Consider the following 22,320-nt stretch of genomic DNA (forward strand, 5'->3'; position numbering starts at 1 on the left):
TTGCGACAAACACAAACACAACTCTTCCTAGAGGGTTGTGGTCCAAACGGGTCGATTTTTGTAGGCGAATTCTGTTAAATAAAATATCTCGCTTGGCATTGAACTTTGAGCCTTAGAATTTTACAGATATTATTTATACTCTAACAACAACATTACACACTTACTAAAGTTTAAAACATGGGATCATGAAGAACGGGACCTTTAAAGTATTATATATGGATATTTATCTTACAAAAACGCATTCATTTGCAACAGGAGGCCCTTTTAATGATTTTAAAGGTCCTATTAAATACATTTTAAAATAATTTTTTTGTGTGTTATAAAGAAGAAAAAGTGATTTGAAAGGCCATGACAATGAGTAAATGATTATTAAAAATTTTATATATATATATATATATATATATATATATATATATATATATATATATAAATTTCATGTTCATGGGCTCCCTGATGTTAACAGACACATAACATCAGTCAAATACAAACATCTCAAATCAGCATAAATGTGTCACAGTATGTGGTTTGTGGTTGTAGAAAGCACACAACGAAGGAGTAACGTTTAGGGTCTTTAATTCCAACTTCAACATAAAGAAAAGGAACGATAAATAGCATCAACAAACATGTACCATTAAATGAACATCAGTCCTGAATGTATAACAGAGAGAAACTGAAGGCTTATAAAGACAAGATGATTAATCAACATTAATCACACTATTTATTTATTATTTTATTATTGTAATTTCATCCACAATGTGTTTTTTCTGCTTTCTAGTTAAGTGTGGTTAAATGTTTAAAAATAGTGATCTATCTGTCGTCTTCGTACTGAATGTCGTAAGCAAGCGGTCCATCCATGGCAAAGCCGATGTAGAAGGACACATTCTCTGTGCTGTAGCCACTTCTCACTCCACCTAGAAATGCAGGGCGCAATGGGATCTTGAGATTTCCATACTCTGTGAACACCTCACCTTGTTCAATTGTACCTCTCACTCTTAGGAGCTTGCTATTTATTGGGGTTTCCTTAAAAATTTCTCCTGTTTGCCAGAGAATGTTGCGATTCTTAACATTACTGACACTCTCAGATCTGTCAAGGGAAACTTTAGTCACCAGCCTCTGTATTCCATCAGATGTCCCCAGGAAGAAGTGTGCAATGGTTGACCTTGTACGGTACATATGGGAAAGATTCTTTCTTGCTGAGCTTCTGATTTTATCAACATATGTCTTAATGCCAGTGCTGCTGACATTTTTTCCTGGCCAGAGCAAAAGGATTGCAAGGTAGAAAGGCTCTGGGTATTGGTGCTGTGTACCAACATCTTGCAAAATTTCTTTTAAAAGATCATTGAGTTCTTCTGTGGATTTGGCTAACTTTGATTTTGAGCAAATCAGCTGAAGGATTAAGTGTGCAAGCAGATGATTTGTTTTGTCCTTTGTAGTTTTGATGGCAGAATTCTTATAAATGAATGAGTATTTTTCAGCAATCTGTTCTACTGACACTTTTTTGGGTTCCAATACCTGGAGAAGGCCTGGGAAGGTATCAGCCCTGTTTTTCTCGAGGAACATTCTGCACTCTTCAATCTCCATATTCAAACTCAGTGTTGGTTTCTGCTTTTTCTCTTTTTGTTCGTCCTCTGGAGAGGTGCAGAATAATGAGATGTAGTATTGGTAGTGTTCTGAGATCCTCTTGCGAGTCTTTGCATCTCTCATATTGTCAGATCCCTTTTCTTTCATGTAAGTGAAGTAAATTTCAAGGAAATCAAATGCCTCTTTCACCTGTGATTTTAAAGATGTAAGGAAAGATTCATAGTTCTGCAGAACAGCAACAAATTCATGATTGGATTTGTTTTCCCAAACTGGGATATTGGTGCAGGGCAGATTTCCTTTGAGAAAGCTCTGGATGTAATGATCTTTCATTGGATCACATTTCTTAAACAATGGCAGTTTTTTGATGATGTCAAAAACAGTCATGGCTGTGTCGATTTCACCCATGTACCCAGATATGTTATAAGGGCTTAACTTTCTGTGAAGTTCCTGTTCAATTTCTAGGGCATCATCGGTCTTTGCCAAGGTTTGAGCTTTTCTGAAAGCTTTGGTGGCTGTGCTTGCTAACTCAAGATACTCACTCAAGTCTTCAGCTGTGCATGGTTTATTCTCTTGTTTTTTACACTCTAGTTTGTTTTTTAATTCAGTTTTTGCAACTTGTCCAACTGTATCTACAGTGTAGGAGTTTTCTTTGATGGCTTTTGCAATGTCTGCCCACCTTTTAGCTTCAGCAAAGTTCTTCTCTTTCAGGTACAGATGTCTTGCTAGAGCTTGAGGAATTGTGAAGTCTTTATCAAACCTTTCCGAAGCTGCAATAAAAATCTTTTGTATTTTATTCAGACCATCTTCTCTGGAGTTTATGTCTTCTATCAGTGGTGAAAACAGGGTGTCTTTCTCATCACCTTCTGTCTTGCGTTGACGAGTGATCAGCATGCTTTTCATTGATTGTACAAGAACGTCCTTCACTGCAAAAGTTTTGAAAAAGGCATCACAATGCAGCATGTCAAGAACTATGTCCGCTCTGGAGCAGTTATGTGTGTTCTCTAGTTGTTTGACACATTCTGTTGCAAGATGTTGATGAACAAAGCGAATTGCTTTGAATCCCCCATATTCTTCTGCCCCAAATTCAATCAACAAACAGGAGTAGGGCTCCATCTCTTCCAGCACAGACTCTCTTCCCCAAAATACACTCTTGATGCTCAGAAAATCTTCACATATAGATCTCGAGACAGCTGGTTCAGCCACATATGAATTCAGCAAAGCCAGAATGCAGAAGAGACGTGTTTGTTTACTCTCTGAAACTGTGAAATCTTTCAGAATGTTAGTTGCAACATTTGCAACATACTCTGGGTCGAAATTAGTTTTCATGATCATAAAACTGTAGAAGTTCTCAGTTGTGAAAGACTTTATTTCTTGAAGTTCTTTAAGCTTCATTTCAAAAGCTAATTTTTCTTTGTCAGATAGCTTTGCTGTAATGAACTCACTCTGGTCTACACTTTTGTTGTGTCTGTCTTGTGGGGTTTTTGTACGTATGCAGTTTAAGATGATGACAGTTGCCCCTGTTTCTCCTGTGATTGTCCTCAATGAGTGCTTGAGTACTTGAGTGTTTTCTGTTTCCTCTGAGTCTTCCACTAATAGCAGGACTGGTGTTTTTAATGAATTCTCACTTTTTCCACACTTAATCAGATGAGTAACATCTTGGGCTACTTCTTCCTTTGAAATGGTGTTGTCTTTCAGCACTGCACATCGGAATTCTTTTCGCAGATTCCACATCACATGCATGGCCATGGTGGTGCCGCCACACCCCGGGTGATGAAAGAGATTCACTGTGACACAGGAACTTTTGCAATTTTTGTTCTGAGATCTGATACTACTCTCTAGTTTTGAGTGTTTGTCTCGTTTTATGAATGGCTTTGCTGCAGGTTGCTCTGAGAAATAGAAGTTCCACCATTTCACTTTGCCTCCTCTATAGAACTCAGACTCGGTTTTAATTTTGAACTCTTCAAATTCTGCAGAGCTCTCATCGTATTCGTTTTCACATTCATTTTCACACAGGATATCAAGGGATGTCATAAGATCCTCATCTTTCTTTTGGAGAATCACTGAACTTCCCTCAGCAGATGGAAGAAGTCTTTGAGCATTTTGCTTGTTCTGGCACAGTTTCAGTATTGTCCCATTGATTTCACTGAGCTCCAGGTCATATATGCTCCGCTGACTGATATCATCATCACATCGGGCTTGAATGAAATCCCTCCATTTTTGAAAGGACGTATCTGAAGTGCAAATACTTAATGTGTTTTCTGCACCCCCAAGGTTTTTATAAAATGACATGAATGTGTCAAAAATTGGATCGACTGAGGCCTCAACAGTGGAGAGTAGGAGGAATATGACTAGAAATCGTCCTCTTGGAAGAGTGTCTTTGTTGCAGAGGAATGAAATCATGTCTTGTACCTCTCCAGCTTTGTGTTTTAACCATTCATTTGATTGAAGTGGTCTGTCAGATTCAGTGTTGAGATCTTCTCTGCCATTACAAAATACCCAGCTTGTTTGTTTGTATAAGTTAAGGTTTTTAACTATTGTCCCTGGATCTCCATGGAACTGACTTGGTTTGTGAAGATTTGCAATCCGAACATCTCTGTAGTTGTGGCATGACCCATTTACTACAGAGTTCGGATCAAAGTCCAATACACAAAACAGTTTCAGTGTTGTCATGAACTGAAGATGCTGGAGTTGTTCAGGGTGACTTTTGTTTGTTACAATGATATAGTAATCATAATGATCCAGTCTGCTTCCTCCGTATGTCAACAGGTTCTTCAGCTTTTCCCCCTGGTTGGATGTTCCTTTGCTTAGAGGCCTCTTTTCTGCCTCTTTCCTCATGTTGTCCAGAACATTTACTTTTTTATTTATTCGGGCTATTTCAGATTGAAATTCTCTTGTATTACCAATTTTACAGATATCATGGGTCGCAGCCCCCTCTCTGATGAAAAGTGATTTTTCTTTGCTCTTTTTCCATTGATTTTCCTCATCCAGTGTCTGGATATAAAACAATTTACCCTGAACTATGCTGTGGGATGGAACTACATCCACTTCTATGACATATTTGCCAGATAGAGTGCCGTCAGGGCAGAGAACTTCAACAAAGCGTGGTTGTCTGATGCATTGCTTTGCTTCATCTGTGTGTTCGTCAAAGTGTGATTTAATGCCCTGGTTAAAGTGATCAATGATAGTGTCCTTCTTGTCTACACTGACCCCAATAATCTCACCATGAGCATATTGAGAATCTTTGGAGTCTGCTACACCAAAGTGGATGGTTCCATTTGTGCGGCTGTTCATACACCCAGCAGCAAAGCGAAACACCTCTTTATTGAACTTCTTCTTTATTACATCAATGTCATCTGTTCTGCCCATAAACTTGTACTCTTGAACTGGATCAGTCAGATTACCCGGTCCCGTCTCTGGTGGTAAAGTGTAGTTTTGTATATATCGATGAGAAGCAGAGTTCTGATCAAATGGATAGAGACTACATGACTGCTGTATGGATCTAGACCTCCTCATGTGCTTTTCCTTGTCAACTACTTTATCAGCATTAATGTTTGATGTTTTAGGGTCAGCTGACTCTGTTGGTTCAATTTCTTGTGAAGTTTCTGAAAGTGGAATGTTTTTGTTTTGTGAAGGGAGTTCGCTTACAGGTGCATTTAGTTGTGGGTCTTCTTTCGGTGTGCTTTTGGAGATGTTATCCATTGAATCTTTTCCCGATTGAATTAATTTGTCTGTGGAATTAGCACTTTTAAGAACTGTATTTTCTTTTTTGTGTGATTTCCTCTTTGATTTCTTGCCATTTTTAGCTATCTGCGTTTGATCTGTTGAAATGCTGTCTTCGTTTCCCACTGTTGTGTTTAGCCTGGCCTCTGTGTGCTGTGTATAGGAATTGTCAGAAGAATATGTTTCTTGTTGTTCTTTCTTTAACGTCTCTAACCGGGTTATAATCTTAACAGCTGGACCATGCTTAATACCAAGTTCCTGGAGATGTTTGGGCTGGTAACAGATGAGTTCTTCCCCGGATACTTCTTCCTCGTACAGCTTGTCTGCATGTTTTTTATCCACTTTAATCACCTCAGTCAGCCAGTAATAAACTTGCTCTCTCGTCCACTCCTCTACTTGAAGAGGAAGTTCTGCCTGTTGACTTGCTGTAGCCATACTAAAACAAACAAGTGAACAACAACAAAAAATAATAATAATTAAAATATGATATATAAATATACAACAGCTAAAGGCACAGAGCATTTTAGCATATTTAATTCAACACATATGCATGCATCAAGCAAGTATGGTGTTTGGCAACATGCTTTAAACTAAAGTTTCCTTTTGTAGCGATATGTTTTGTTGTCTATCTTACCTTTCATGGAGTATGAAAACACTCTCTAAGCTCTGTCCCTCCCTGTTTTTTTCTCATCATTTGTTACCAAGAATCCAGCTGACATGACAAGTAAAGACAAACTAGTGTTACTGTAAATCCACATACAATACTTCACTGACAGTTTCTTTCTTTTTTTCTTACAATATAAAATAACATGACGGGTAGTGGCTTGGCAGGAGCCACAGGTGTGCTCACCAAACTTTTATGTTTGTTTTCATCTGCACCGTCTAAAGTGGCTGAAAAATGCTATGATAGTAACCATACTACAAAAAACAAGTACTGGTATGTACCGAGAACTGAGGACTTTATACAGCGATCCGCCTTTTTGGTCTATATTATAGTGTTGCTGATCCTTTCTGTCCGCGGCTGTGGGATCAATCAGGTGATCTGACACCGCACTACCACCAACACAACCTGTTATACATAATGAATGGAGCCGATTCACCCTCTACACGGCAATACTACGGGATGGAAGAGCAACAGCGCCAGGCGAGCAAACTAACACTGCGAGTGATAGATCTAAAGCTCCACGCTTTTACAGAAAGCTGCTCACGTACCTGTTTGCTACACTTCTCCTTGCTGGTGATGTCCAGCTGAACCCAGGACCCATCGTGGTGCAAGCTCTACCCCCGGCGAGCACGCTCGTAACTCCAGGTAATGCCGACCAACAGAGACACTCACACGGAAACCCAGCAGTTACAAAACATTTCAACATCGGTCTCTTCCAAACTGTTCAGCACTCCAAAATTATTTGGGACCCATGCGCAAAGCCAAGGGGCCTCATCGGAGGTCACCTTAACATTCGTAGTGTAAGAGCAAAAACGGAACAACTAGAAAACCTTTTTACTGACTCAAATTTGGACTTCCTCTGTCTGAAACATGTTAAACCAAATCGTCACCCGAAGCCTCATTCATAATGCCTGGCTACAAGGTTTTCAGGAAGGACAGAAACAAGGTAAGAGGTGGCGGGCTACTTATGTATGTGAGAGATAACATTAGATGCGAACAAATTGATCTAACATGTGTAAATGAACTTGAATGTATTGCCATTACTATTACTCTCTCTCAGCAGATGCTATTTAATGTGATTGGTGTGTATAGACCACCGTCATATGATGTCACGTTTTATGAAAATTTTAAGAACCTGCTTAAATTATTGGATACAAAGAAAGAATGTATAGTTCTGGGCGATTTTAATTTAAATTGGGCTGAAAAAGCAACTAGAAAAAAGCTAAAAGCACTTACAGACAAGTTTGAACTGACTCAACTAATAGATGGACCCACACGAATAACAAACGTCTCAAAAACACAAATTGATCTTATTTTCAGTAACAAACCAGAGAGAATGATAAAATCTTATAATCTTCTCACTGGTTTGTCAGATCATAACATGACTCTTATTGCAAGGAAATAAAAAAAAAAAACGGATTATTTACCAACGAGAGATAATCAAAAACTCCTATGGAATAGGGAAACATGATATGAATGCGTTTAAAGAAGAACTAAGTCAAAATGATTGGAAGGATGTTTTGCTCACATATGATATAGATGCGTCCTGTGAGTCCTTCATTGGTACAATAAATAGACTTAAAGAAAAATATACAAAAATTTTTAAGAATGGACGGCGTAAGGGCAACCTACCATGGTTTAATGACCATTTGTGGGACCTGATGAAAAAACGTGACTTTGCCTTGAAAGTAGCACTGAAGTCTAAATTAATTACTGACAGACAAATTTTTACAAACCTTCGTAATAAAGTGGTCAATGAACTAAGGAAAGCAAAGGCAAAGTTCTTTATGGATATTATTAAAGACGGAAAAGGAAATAGTAAATTGATATTGAGCAACATAAATAAACTAACAAAGAAAGACAAGAAGCAAAATCAGGGAAATGGATATAAGCTAAAAAATTAATGGAATTTTAAATAATGACCCCAGTGAAATAGCTTCTGTATTTAATACTTATTTTACCCTATCAGTGCAGAATTTATCTGACACTTTTGGTGCAAGAATTAAAAATATAGCAACACCAGATTATAATAAGACCATTTTTAAGATAACTGAAGTTCCTGAAAATAAAATTTGTGAGACAATAAGCACTTTAAAGCTCTCAAAGGCAAAGGACACATTCAAGTGGGATTCAACATTTTTAAAGAACAATATTCACTCCCTTAGCACCCCCATTACACACCTAGTCAATTTATCGATAAAGCAATCAATTTTCCCAGCTGCCTGGAAAAATGCAGTGTTAGTTCCGATTTTCAAGGCAGGGGAACCTACTGATGTGGCTAACTATAGACCTATCAGCATTTTGCCGGTGGCATCAAAGATTGCAGAAAAAGTGGTAACTGAGCAGTTAACTGACTTTCTAAATTCTGGACAAATACTTCATCCAATGCAATTTGTTTTAGGAAAAATTACTCGACTGAAATGGCTACTTGCTATTTTGTTGAAAAAATCAAATCAAAACTAGACAGTGGGGGTGCTATAGGAGCAGTTTTTCTGGATTTAAAAAAAGCTTTCGATACAGTAAATCATAATGTTCTTCTTTCCAAGTTGTCAAACTTAAATTTTTCCGATGATGCTATGAAATGGATGGAGTCCTATCTCACCATGAGAAGACAAAGCACCAGAGTTGGGAATAAAATGTCATCTTTCAGTTGCTGTTCTGTTGGCGTCCCGCAAGGCTCAGTCTTAGGCCCTTTGTTATTCAGTCTATATGTTAACGATCTACCACTAGCATGTCCTCAAGTTGACACCCAAATGTATGCAGATGACACAGTCATTCTGGCACATGGAAGAGACAGATATGAAGTGGCAACCAAATTAACAGCAGCAATGGCAAAAATTGCCACTTGGCTCTCTGAGTCTTGCATGACGCTAAATGTCAGTAAAACTGTGTGTATGTATTTTTATATAAGGAAAAATTAAAATCAGCCAGATGTCGTTGTACATGGGGAAAAAAATCCAGATTGTGTCACATTTTGAGTTCATATTATTGCTCTCAGATAGTCGGAGAACTACCAGGGCAAACAATAGAGGTCACTGCGCCGTACAGCACAGACGTACTGAGTTTGGCAGATCAGCCTTCTCTATCAGAGCCTCTAAGTACTGGAATTCAGTCCCAAATGAGATTAGAGACATCAGTTCATTTACTTGTTTTAAATACAAAATAAAATTATGGCTAAAATCGATATAATCATGTACCCATTAATCATAAATTAAAAAAACTAATTTTCTGTCGTATCCTAACATTGTAGTGTTGTGTCTATTACCTAATATTGCATTTTATTTTGTTCTGTTGTTTTGTTTTATTGGGTTTTTAAGAATGTGAAACTTTGTTGTCTGAAAGGCTACTTGAGTGATGACGTTTTATGGTATATTTATATGTGATTGTTAATTGTATGTTACCTTGTCCTGCCCAGGGACTACAGATGAAATTTAGCTTGTAGCTAATTCTGGTATGGCTGAATGCCATACATTGTCCCTGTTAAATAAACAAATAAATAAATAAATAAATACATTTATTACTTTTTTCAGTTTGAATATTACAACAGATTACACAATAAGTAACAGTCTTGTAAACAAACACAGCTTATTTTAGTTTATTTCTAATATGTAAGTAACTGAGACTGTTAGCAAAATACAGAAAATCCTGTAAATGAATCTGTTTATTTGTGCTTGTGTGTACCTGTGTTGGCTACATGATTATTGTACACATGTTCATTTTCCAATGCAGGTAAATGAACATCTTAGAGAACTTTTGGCCCAAGAACAAAGAGTTCGAGATATTGGAGAACCCTGCAAGGTTCAAAAGGTGAGGACTCGGAAACAGCCATTCTTATGTTTACATACTGTTGAGTTCTTATAAGTTGATGTTATTAAAGAAGTAAAAAATTGTCAAAATAGATGTAATCTACTTAGTCTTCATTTATTTTGATCTGTAAATCAAGGCTTTTTTTTTTAACACTTCCTTAGAATTTCTTTGTGTATCACGGATGCAGCATGGGCTCATACAAGCTATGCTTTTTATTCCTTTGAAGTTAGACATATCCTATCTGTACTGCTGAATCATTAATTTCCCCATCAGATGTAAGTCTACCAAAGTCAATCCACAGATAAAGCTTTAATAAAACATTTGAAAGTAATGTGAAAATGAAAAATTTCAAAACTCATATAATGTATACCAATGAAACGCTTAATTCTTCCTTTGCATTGTTTCTCAGGTTTATTCAGAATACTTCTGACAATTATTTACAAAATTAAAAAATACACTTCATTTAAATTATATTTATAGAAATTATAATTGAGAGAAATGACAGGATATAAACAGGAAGTTGTTTTGGAAACATAGCTACAGGCTAAGCAAATTGTATACCATTCTACATCATGAGAGATCAATGAAAACTTCAGCAGTACTTACACTATAGTCTTCTGTTCGTCATGTAATGCTGGGTGCTGTTTTGCAGTTTGTTCTTACTCTGTTTGGCATCCAAAAACAGTCACAACGAGTGCACTGTGTTGAGGAATACTTCCGTATGAACAGGCACAGTGGCTATGAAATATTCAAAAGTCCACAGGCCAGTTTTATTGTGTAGCTGCCTTTGTAACATTGCCCCACCTACAGTAGAACAACAATTTGAACACACCCAAAAACCATACAATCCATATATCCAAACACAAATATCATGAAATCAAGATATTATAAGCTAGAAATGAAATGCCAAGTTTGAGAGACACCAAAGATGTTAAGACAGTATTTTGGGTTAATTTACATCAGCCCTATCACAATATTCTTAAGTAATTTTATTATCTGCAGTTGTCCCTTAACTGGATCTGTTTATAATACATATTTCTTGCTGTTATGGCAACTGTTCTTTGTGTGTAATCCATAGGGGCGCTTCAGGAGAGAGGACTCTAAAGCACGTCCGGTTCTTTGTCTCCCCCTGGTGGACAATCTCTTGAAGGACAACACAGACGGCTGCGCATTGGCTGCACTGCTGCACTTCTACTGTCCTGATGCTGTGCCACTGGAAGGTACTGTTTCTCCTACTAAATTTCAACCTTCTCACACTATATTGTGAATACTTTATTTGTATTTAGAGAGCCGCATTACACAGTCTACACCAGATACGAGTGGTACGGTGTGACAAAATACTATAGAACCCATTATAATCAGTGATGCTGTCTACACTGGATGCAGCACAGCACGACACGACAAATTCCAGGCAGTAAATTGATGCCTTGTTCTATTTATGACATGCTGACAAAAAGTTCAAATGATTTGCAATGGTCACTTTATTGCATCCAGTGTAGACGGCCTCAAGCTATCACATCCAGTGTAGACAGGTGTTGGATTCATATTAGAGAGCAACATTAGATGTTGATGACATGTCAAGAAAGGGCCTTGGCTCATCAAGTGGTTCTGGGACCATGAGCATTTGGTTTTATAATTTAAAGGTATAATTCACTGAAAACTGGGAAACACTTTAGAATAAGTTTCCATTAGTTAATGTATTTATTAACATGAACAATGAACAATACATTTTATATTGTATTTATTAATCTTTGTTAATGTTTGTTAATGAAAATACAGTTATTCATTGTTAGTTCATGCTAAATCATTGCATTAACTAATATTAACAAGCACAACTTTTGATTTGAATTATGCATTAGTAAATGTTAAAATGAACATGAACTAAATTAAACAAATAAAAAAAATAAAATAAATAAATAACCTGAACTAAGATTAATAAATGCTGTAGAATGATTGTTCTTGATTAGTTCATGATAACTAAAGTAGATAACTAACATTAACTAATGGAACCTTATTCTAGTGTTACCCAAAACTGAAAATTCTGCCACTGATACTAGATAAGAGTTTTTGCCATGGAACACAAAAGAAGATATTTTGAAGAATATTCATGCTGCTTTTTATACATGCAATAAAAGCATATAGTGACCAAGGGCTGTTAGTTTTCAAAAAGGACAAAAATGTAGTCCATAAGATTCCTTCTCTGAATTTCAGGCCATACAATAGCATTGTGTGAAGAGCAGACATAGTTTTGATTTTAAAGGGTTAGTTCACCCAAATATTAAAATTATGTAATTAATGACTCACCCTCATGTTGTTCCAAACCAGTAAGACCTCCGTTCATCTTCGGAACACAGTTTAAGATATTTCAGATTTAGTCCGAGAGCTCTCAGTCCCTCCATTGAAGCTGTGTGTACGGTATACTGTCCATGTCCAGAAACTTAATAAAAACATCTTCAAAGTAGTCCATGTGACATCAGAGGGTCAGTTTTTTTTTGGTCGAAAAATAGCAAATACTATGACTTTATTCAGCATTGTCTTCTCTTCAATGTTTGTTGTGAGCGCGTTCACTGCAGTGTAGTGATATCCAGTTCACAAACAAATCACTCGATTTAACCGGTTCTTCTTGAACCAGTTCACCAAATCAATCTGAATCATTTGAAATGGTTCGCGTCTCCAACAAGAAGTAATCCACAAATGAATGAAGCTGTTAACTTTGGCTAATGTAGTCAAAATAAACCTGAACCGAACTGATTCTTTTGGTGATTGATTCTGAAATGATTCTGTGCTAATGTTATGAGTGCGGGTAAACCGAAGGCTTGAATCAATGAGCAATGAGCAATCATCGCCAATGACGTCATTACGTTGAGCACAAAAGAACCGGTGAACCATTTTCTTCAACCGGTTTATTGAATCCAACTCTCCGAATGAACCAGTTTGCAGAAAAGAACCGAACTTCCCATCACAACTGGTGATCCGAAAACAGATGCAAGTGGTTCTTGACTCGAGAACGAGTCAATATTTTGTTTGTTATCCGGCTCGGCTCGGTGTTCATCTTCAGTTCTCTCTTCACAGTAGTTCAGTCAGTGTACTGTTTGAGTAAATGAATTACTCCGGGATATTGGTTTGTTTGAACTCAGATGGAATGTCGGCCACATTAAAAAGTTTTAGTCCATTTGTAGATTAATGTGTATTGGAGACCTGAACCGCTTCAAACGATTGTTCGATTTGGTTGAACTAGTTCAAGAAGAACCAGTTAAATCGAGTGATTCGTTCGTGAACCGGATATCACTATACTGCATTGAACGCTCTCACAACAGACCCGGAAGAGAAGACAATGCTGAAAGTCGTAGTTTTTGCTATTTTTGGACCAAAATGTATTTGCGATGCTTCAAAAAATTCTAACTGACCCTCTAATGTCACATGGACTACTTTGAAGATGTATTTATTACCTTTCTGGACATGGACAGTATACCGTACACACAGCTTCAATGGAGGGACAGAAAGCTCTCGGACTAAATCTAAAATATCTTAAACTGTGTTCTGAAGATGAACAGAAGTCTTACTGGTTTGGAACAACATGAGGGTGAGTTATTAATGACATAATTTTAATATTTGGGTGAACTAACCCTTTAATGACATTTTGTGTTTTTCTATTTTCTATCTATTAATTTAATTACTTTTCAAAATAGATTCTTCTGTATTGAATTGCACAATTTTTCGCCATGAGTTGGACAAAAATGTGTCTTTCCTGCAGGATCACTAAGGCTTGTTGTGTCATAGTTCTGCTAGATCACATCTGCAACATTAAATTGATTTTCTTATCTTGTACAAAGTCTGATAAAGTGTAATTCTTGTGTAGTTTTATACTTAAACCTTGTCTAGGGAAATAACCTACAAATCTGCAATATACTTTAGTCAGAAAGTGTGAGAGTGTATTCTTATTTTCTTAATTTTGTTGAGAGGTGTAGTTGAAATACTCTAGCACAACTTTCCAACAGAGGTATATGCAGATAAACCTTCTACAAAATACTCTGGCCCCATAAATAACAGGTATACACATACGAACAACATCAGGAAAACTATATTGTCCACTAACCTCCCTTTGAAGTCCCATGTGAAGGAACATAACAACATTCAGATATTTAAAGTCATCTGAAGGATACAAATTCCCTTTTTTTTTTACTTGGTTTGAAAGACAGATAAAGCCACTTGATGACACCGCAAATGTCTGTCACCTTTGATTAATTTAATGCATCCTTGCTGTATAAACAGGAAGTTGTTTTAGAAACATAGCTACAGGCTAAGCAAATTGTATGCCATTTTACATCATGAGAAATCAATGAAACTTCAGCAGTACTTACACTATAGTCTTCTGTTCATCATGTAATGCTGGGTGCTGTTTTGCAGCTTGTTCTTACTCTGTTTGGCATCAGTTTACTGCGTTAAAGTCATAATTTCTTCATAAGGTTAAGGATAAATGAGGGTGGAGGATAATATGAGTGAAAGGAACAGACAGAGTGAGTAGGAGTGCATGAATGGAAGTTTGAGCGAGAACAGAAGAGCAGTTATTCAGACACAAACACATATCCACCCCGTGACTGTGAGGATTCTGCTTAAGACATCACACATTCTTGTCCCGCCCTCACAGACTTTATGAAACTCCATCGGCTTCTACTTGAGTTCTGTCTCCGCCCCCTCAGATCTACTCATAATGTCATTGGCTGTTATGTGGCTTGTTCCCTCCCCATCCAGATATCTGTGTCAAAGAAACAATGTCATTGGCTGACAGTCTGTACAATCTCCAGCTGATCCAGGAGTTCTGCAGAGAAAACCTCAACAACTGCTGTCACTTCACCCTGGAGGACATGCTGTACGCCTCCAGCACCATAAAGGTAAACCTGACGTCAGTACAGTTTACTTCTCTTTACTACGCTTATATTTAAGCAGTTAGCATGCTTTAATCCAAAACAATTTACAAAAGAAGGACAAACGCAATTCGATGAGGAGCTGACAATATTTGTGATACACAATGCCAGGTTTATTTTCCAACTAGATTAAGAAGCAAGATGGAGAAGAGGAGAAATGCAGAGAAGAGCTATTTTTTGTATACATGTAAATGTCTTTACTGATACCATTTTACTAAAAGATTTATTGATGGATTTTATTTCGATAGAACATCTTGACATGTTTTGAGGAGGATTGTTGCATAACAATCACTGATCTGATTTCCTTCAGAAATTTCAATTGATGTGCTGATTTTATTATCATTTTATTTTATTTTATTTTTAATTCTGGTATGATTTAGTAATAGAAGTTTTCTCAGATGTTTCAACAATCAATCAATCAATCACCTTTATTTATATAGTGCTTTAAACAAAATTCATTGCGCCAAAGCACTGAACAACATTCATTTGGAAAACAGTGTCTCAATAATGCAAAATGATAGTTAAAGGCAGTTCATCATTGAATTCAGTTATGTAACACAATATTCAACACAATGAATAGAATGTGTGTTTGCCATTTGGTTCAGTGTTGCAAACTTTACAATGTTTCTAGGATACAGATTCTCAGTGCTCTCTGTGGTGATTTTCCACTGAATATCCTTTTTTAGTTTGAGGCCAAGATGAATGAGTGATCACTGGAGTATTACAGGGAATTTCAGCCGACCAGTGCGTGTTTTAAATCTGACCGTTTGGGATGACTGAGTCATCGTTTGTGTGTATATGTGAATATGCTGCCAAGTGGATTGCCTCAGACAGTTATGCTAAGCAGTTTGTCTAGATAAACACAGTCCATGTGTAGCATTACTTCACACAGCCACCATCATAGCATATTTTTTTAAGCAAATGTGTTACATTTGCCATTATGTCCGATGAGTTTGTGGTCGATCATGTAAACAAGGTTAGAATCCTTGTCTGCTGCTTCAGCCAATCACATGCTGTCCAGTAAAACAAAGGTACATCTGATTTCTTTGGTCATTTAGGGCTTAAGTGGTTTGTTTTTCACCAAATGAGGCCTTTTTCATGAGACTAACAGCCGCTGACTGTGGGGAAATAAAGGTGTCAGGACAGAACAAATCAGCAGAGAGTACTGGGTCTGTTCTGTTCGTGTCAGCCTGCCCCGGCTTCTTTGGTGGGTCAGAACACCCTTTAATGCACTGAAAGAGACTCTTTTTATGGTTGCTGCACTGTTGCTTTCAATAAATGCTCTATATTATACACTAAGGACAGTCAGTTATTATGTACAGTTATTACACTATTTAAATGGCTTACATTTTGTTTGTGTGTTCTCTCACATCAGAATGTTATGATACCTATAGGGTGATCAGAATCTAGTGGTGTGTTCAAGTCATGTTGGATACATCATATTTACGAGTTAAACGCACATGAATGCCATCACAAAGTCGTAATTATGAGTGGGAAACTCTGAATTTTCTTTAAAGGTGCTATGTGTAATATTTACAATGATCTATTTACAGAAATGCAATATGATATACAAAACTATATTTTCAGATGTGTATAAATACTTTACTTAATGAACTGTTATGTTTTTATTACCTTAGATTGAACTATTTCTATCTACATACAGTACACTGTGGGTCCCCTTACATGGAAGTCATCACCATGTTTCTACAGTAGCCCTTCGCAATGGCATCGATTTATTGAATAATAAATATAGTTCCTTGATTTACCTTTGTAAAGAAATCTCATTGCTCTCTGCTGTCTTTACCGACGACATCTTTACCTGTGTCGGCCACCGTAGCTTCTCTAAAGGGAGGGCTGAGCTGGGGACTGAGCCACTGGTTGCAATTCGCAATCTCACCATTAGACGCCACTAGAAATGACACACTGCTCAGAGTTTCTGAGTTGGTGGCGTGAGAATGAGAAACATGACAGATTTCATGGATCAATGGATGCAACAGACAGGATTGCAAATATACATAATTTTCTTCTCATTAATTTTTGTGTGTTTTCAGAGTAACTACCTTGTGTTTATGGCAGAGCTATTCTGGTGGTGTGAAGTTGTGAAACCATCTTTTGTTCAGCCCCGCACACTCAATACCAAAGGTAAGGTCTGTCTCATCTGGTGTCCTTCTATTTGGTGTGCATGCCATGCATTTTATTAACACCATTTTTATTTATTTATCTTTTCTTTTGTAGTATCTGACCCATCCCAATCCAATAAAATGGCTCCCATAACCAAACAAAACCTGATTCACAGGCCAGGCAGTCCTGATCAGTCTAGGTTTGTCTTTAATACAATGCAAGTTTGAGGTTTACAAATAATTGAAGTCATTTATCATGTGTTTATGCAAGTTTGAATTTATATTCCAAACAATTTCATCTTTTAGATCACAAGCTAACAATGACAACTCAGGTAAGACACTTTTATAGAACCTATAAGAGATTTTGCACCTCTCATTAATTTTGTGTCTCCTGTAGCTCAACTGGAAAAACATGGCTTTAGCACACATACTGTACAAAAAATTTTTTTTAATGCACTGAATAAACAACAAACTTGCTGTTTTATGTAAGTAAATGGGTATTTATTTCTCTCACAGCAGTTATCAGGCGGTCGTCCTCCTTGTCGTATGTGGACGGATGTGTGGGGACATGGCCTAAAGAGAAACGGTTTGTGCCCTCTACAAACTCTCTATCCCTTTGACTCTCTTACAATGTCTTTACATGCAGCAGATCGCTGATTAACTGTTTGTGTTCACCTCAGGTCGTCAGCTCATGGGATATCATTTGAGATTCCACTTGATGACAGCATGAGTTCATCTTCAGGACGTGGGTTGAGTCGATCGGCAAGCACTGAAGGATTGGGTTTTAAAGTTCACCGCGCAGCCAGGGGCATGCGAAGAAACCTCTCGTTCCAGCCCGTAAATGGGAACGCCCACAGCAAAATCCGTGAGGAGGATGTTGAGGAATCCAACAGACAGATCAGCAGACATCGCCTGGGAAACTATGCTTGGTAAATCCTTTCTGCATTTTTGTCACATTCAAAGCTACAGTTCAACCAAAAATGTAAATCATTATTTACCTACTTTTTTATGTTGTTTTAAACCCTTGCGTTTTTTGAAACACAAGTTTGAATGAATGGAACTGAATGGAGAAGGTAACTGTCAAATTCACAAAAGCACAATAAAATCAACATACACAGTCAATACGAGTGCAAGACATTTGTTAATTATAAAAAGGTGATGATACAATTCTTTCTGCGGTGTTATCAAGTACCCACTCAATTCAGTACCCACTGAAAATCCAATGATATCATCCATACTGCAGTATTTCGCATACATGTAACATTAGCAATGCTTCCAATGTGTCAACAGTGTGACTTATGCTCTAATCCAATTGAAACTCTAGCACAGTTTGCATAGAAATGTTTAAAACAAATGCCATTATCTCAACCTCGCAGACACTTTCTGCTGTTTATATTAAAGTTGAGAATTTCTTAACTTTTAAATCCTTTTAACACTTTATCCAGTCTGCTATCAATCCCACAATCCAGCACACGAGCATGAAGCTTGGCTTTCATAGAAATGCATTAAAAATGCCCACGCTTTTCCACTCAACCAAGGAGGTAAATGTACCGTATACATTTAAATGTCCCTTAAACCATGACTCTACTTTTCACTGTTGATTCGCTTCTGTGACAGGCTGCTTTATATCTTCTATTTTTAGGTGGTAGAAATATAGAAGAATGCTTAACTGTATTCAGTGGCAAAATGTTTTATTTTGAAGTAATAGTTATCCAAATGTTGAGAGTTCACTAAAACTGAAGGAATATCCTATCTTTCAGGTACTCGAATGGTGTATCAGAAGACAGCTCAAGCCCTCCTTATGACCCTCAGCCCAACACCCCCAGTATAGAAGAAGCCCTGAAGATCATCCATGACTCTGAGCGACCCCGCAGCAGCTTGCAGCCCCCATCTGGGGACAGCACCTTTTTCCTCCCACAACCCATCGTCCTACAACTCTGCATCTGAAACAAACGATCCAGAAGACTCGCTTTCCAAGGCCAGAGCAGTAGATGAAGTGGGACCTAAATTCCACCTCTACTGACATGGGACACCGGAATCCACGTCGTACTGAGGATATCCAGGATGGACAGGATGAGGATTCATCCCTGAAGGACTATTCAGACATGGACCAGGACTACGAAGCTCGTTCCTGTCCACTTCAGAGACATCCGGCAGCCCATGTCCAGACCTTTTGGGAACGCGCTCCATGGCCACCAGCATGGCCTCCTCATTGGGTTCTGCTGTTCGCATGACCAGCTTTGCCGAACAGAAGTTCGTAAACTAAACCACGGCGACGGCCGCCAGCAGCGGGAGTGGCGGTAACACGCCTGAGAGCGGCGACCTGAATGTCACAACCCCAGGAGCGACCGGGACAGTTCGTTCGATTACTCCTGACACGCATAGCCCCTCACGCATCACTTCCCCTCGTGATCCCTCGCACCTGCTGGCGTCGGAGATGTGCAGTTGAAGATGAAGCTGGGAAGAGAAACGCAAAGCCATTGAGGCGCAGAAGAAGAAAGTCGAAGCAGCTTTTACACGTCACAGGCAGCGCATGGGCAGGACTGCGTTCCTCAACGTTGTCAGGCGAAAAGGAGTTGTGTCTCCACTTGGAGCCGAAAGTGACGGGCCAGATGGTCGGGAAAACAATCCAGTGACCCACAACCCCCAAAAACACCTTTGAATTCGAATGACTCGGATTCTAGACTTGAGAGATGTCGACCTGATGGTGCACCGCCGAAATCACCTCTGGAGGAAGCAGCTGCGGAGGTGGATCTGGGGGAGTATACGCGATCCATCGAGCGCCTGAACACGTCTCTGAGCTTCCTTCAGTCAGAGATGCAGCGCTTGGCACAGCAGCAGGAGCACATCATGCAGATGCGTGAGCACCAAAGTTGGGTGATTTCACCACCGGATCCATCGCCACGCAAACAGCTGCGTGAACTGCGCAGCAGCAGTGTAGTTGGCCGAGGTTCGGTGGGGTCGCTCTCCCCATTTTGTCGTCCACTGGTTCGCCACGCACCGCACACCGTTCGCCCTCTACGATCAAAAGGAAGTCTGCATCTTTCCACGCAAGGACTCCACGAACGCCAAGGCCCAATGACCTGAAAGTTACCCCCTTCAGCCGGATGCTCAACTCGCCACAGTCAGTAGACAGCCTGCCTCGACTTAGACGCTTTTTGCCAAGTCAGACGCTTTCCAGCTCATTCGCGTATTTGGGACAGGACGAAGGACCTTCGAGTGAGGACCAATCATCTAGAGAAAAGCCATGTAAGAAAAGAGTCCAAAGATGCACTAAAAGCAGTTGCAAATTCACCATCTCCACAGGTGAATGAAGAGCAGGGAGAAGAAAAAACAGGATGTTAGAGAAAAAATCATGAATGCGCCAACATCTGAGGTTCTGTCTAAGCCAATAATGAACCATTCTGCGGGTACCCACCAGTGGACATTCAAATGAGGAAGAGTCACATGAGAAGAAGGATTTGATTGAGGTTCCTCTCTCTGTTCTGAAGCTCTGGATGGACATGAATCTGGAGAGCAGTAGAGAAACAGAGACCTAGACCAGAATCTAGACCAGACCAGAAGATGTGTTGTGGCTTCTTCTATAGGGTGAGAGTCAGATACTTACATAGGAAGAATGAAGACTCAGCAAGCAGAAAACACTCACTTAGGAAAAGTTAATAAAAAGTAAAAAAAATTAAAATTAACTTAATTTTACTGCCATGGTTGACAATATTTCTCTAAAATCTACAAAACCAGGTTTTTTTTTTTTTCAAACAAATATGTGTTTGAGTTTTCTGTCATTTACTATGAAGCACAAACACATGTTGTTGGAGGAGACATTGTCTCTTACACCCAGCTGCACAATGAGGCTCCTGTGTCAGACTGAATGATTATTTGTTTGTGTTGCTGTGACTCAGGATGACCTGAAGGCAGAGGAGGATATTGCACAGAAGAAAGCAGCTCTGATGGAAAAAAGGCTTCGACGGGAGAAAGAGATGCAGATCAAGAAACAGCAACAGGAGGCCGAGATGGAACCAAAAGAAAGAAGCAGCACGGTATAAAAACACCACAACACCAACAATATAACACAATAGCAGAGAACTACAAGATCACAGTAAACTAAGCCACACAATTAAAGATACAGCTAATTCAACATTTCATACCCACAGAAATCAATGAATCTACAAAAACTATTCAAAGTAATGTTTTACACACTGTTTATCACTAAATAAATATATGGAGAACCAACTATTTTAATTTATACTCAACAGTATAACAATATGTAATAATAAAATGCAATATTTTACTAAAATATTTTAAAGCATTTGATGTTTAGATCTGTCCAGAATATTTCTGAGTGATGACACAAATTAAAATTGAAATTACTAGTAACTGAAATATGCTCCATCCAACATTCATCTCGTTTTAGTTCTGTATTTAAATGAATCCAAAATGGTTTGTAAAAGCCATTAAACTTGTAGAAGCAGGATTTCAAGGAAATTTGTTCATCGGATTCTTTGCTTCCTTAATCAGATTGAAAGAGGAAGAGGAACGCCAGAAGAAGGAGGAAGAGAAGGCAAGACGGGATTTTATAAAAAATGAATATATGAGGAAGAAGCAGCTCAAACTGATGGAGGACATGGACAGTGTTATTAAGCCACGCCCCCCTAGCATTAAGCAGAAGAAGCCACGCCCCAAATCTATGCACAGAGATACCATGGAGTCTCCAAAGCCTCCAGCACGGACAGCCACAGGTACGATGAGGAATCCAGGTCATCAGCCTTTGAGTTTTTTACAATATTTAAAACCATGAAAATATAACTGTTTTATTAATTGTATTTCTTTATTAAAAAACAACAATTATTATATCCTTTATATATACTTAGTCATATAAATACAGCATATAAATACAGTAATCTTAAACAATGTTAATAATTATATATCTACATTTGTTTTATTAAAATGTATATACAATATAAAAATAATACCCTTAATTTGTTCTTGTAAAAAAACAAAAGAGCATTTGAAACTGGCTTCTTAAAGAAAATGTTCGGCAATTATGTGCATGTATATGCCTGTGGATTTGTGTGTTCCAGGGTCACGACCTCGTGGATATTCCGTGTCCAGCTTATCACTCGCCTCCCTTAATTTGGCAAGACAATGAGAGTGTCAAATCAGAGAAGAGGACATCCAGGTGAGACCACGTCCACAGTTCACTGTTAACTTCCCTGTAAAAAAATCATTCAAAAACAGAGAAAATAATGATAGGTTGTGTCGAGATTATAAATGTCACAGTCTTGTATTAACCAGTACTGAGACACATCTCTGTTGTCCTGTTCATAACCCTCTGTCCTCATCTGTCTGTGTGTCTCGTCTTTTCTCTGTTGCTCAAAGAGGCAGCAGACTGTCTCCGGCAGTCTGTGTTTCTTTCTGAGCTCCCCTAAAGGAGAAAGGGAAGGTCAGTTTGCAGACAGCATCACACCCACGTCATTAACTCACAGGGCTCTGACGGCTTGTCATT

At 38.3% G+C, this 22,320-nt stretch overlaps 1 protein-coding gene and 1 pseudogene across 2 annotated transcripts; one reads left to right on the top strand and one right to left on the bottom strand.

Moving 5' to 3' along the window:
- Nucleotides 1-22,155, top strand: part of LOC113075852 (calmodulin-regulated spectrin-associated protein 2-like) — a 41,574-nt pseudogene extending 19,419 nt beyond the window's left edge.
- Nucleotides 483-10,555, bottom strand: LOC113075851 (sterile alpha motif domain-containing protein 9-like). Of its 2 annotated transcripts, none has more exons than XM_026248512.1 (2): nucleotides 10,379-10,555; nucleotides 483-5,737 (listed from the first exon to the last, which is right to left on the bottom strand). In XM_026248512.1, exon 2 carries the CDS (start codon nucleotides 5,734-5,736, stop codon nucleotides 808-810), a length of 4,929 nt encoding a protein of 1,642 aa, XP_026104297.1. In that variant the 5' UTR covers nucleotide 5,737; nucleotides 10,379-10,555; the 3' UTR covers nucleotides 483-807. The 2 variants fall into 2 exon arrangements, with proteins under 2 accessions (XP_026104297.1, XP_026104296.1); XM_026248511.1 differs by lacking the exon at nucleotides 10,379-10,555 and adding an exon at nucleotides 5,936-9,685.
- Nucleotides 22,156-22,320: the final 165 nt, after the last annotated feature.

This window comes from Carassius auratus, unplaced genomic scaffold (assembly GCF_003368295.1).
Source record: "Carassius auratus strain Wakin unplaced genomic scaffold, ASM336829v1 scaf_tig00017776, whole genome shotgun sequence".
In the NCBI taxonomy this organism is placed as follows: domain Eukaryota; kingdom Metazoa; phylum Chordata; class Actinopteri; order Cypriniformes; family Cyprinidae; genus Carassius; species Carassius auratus.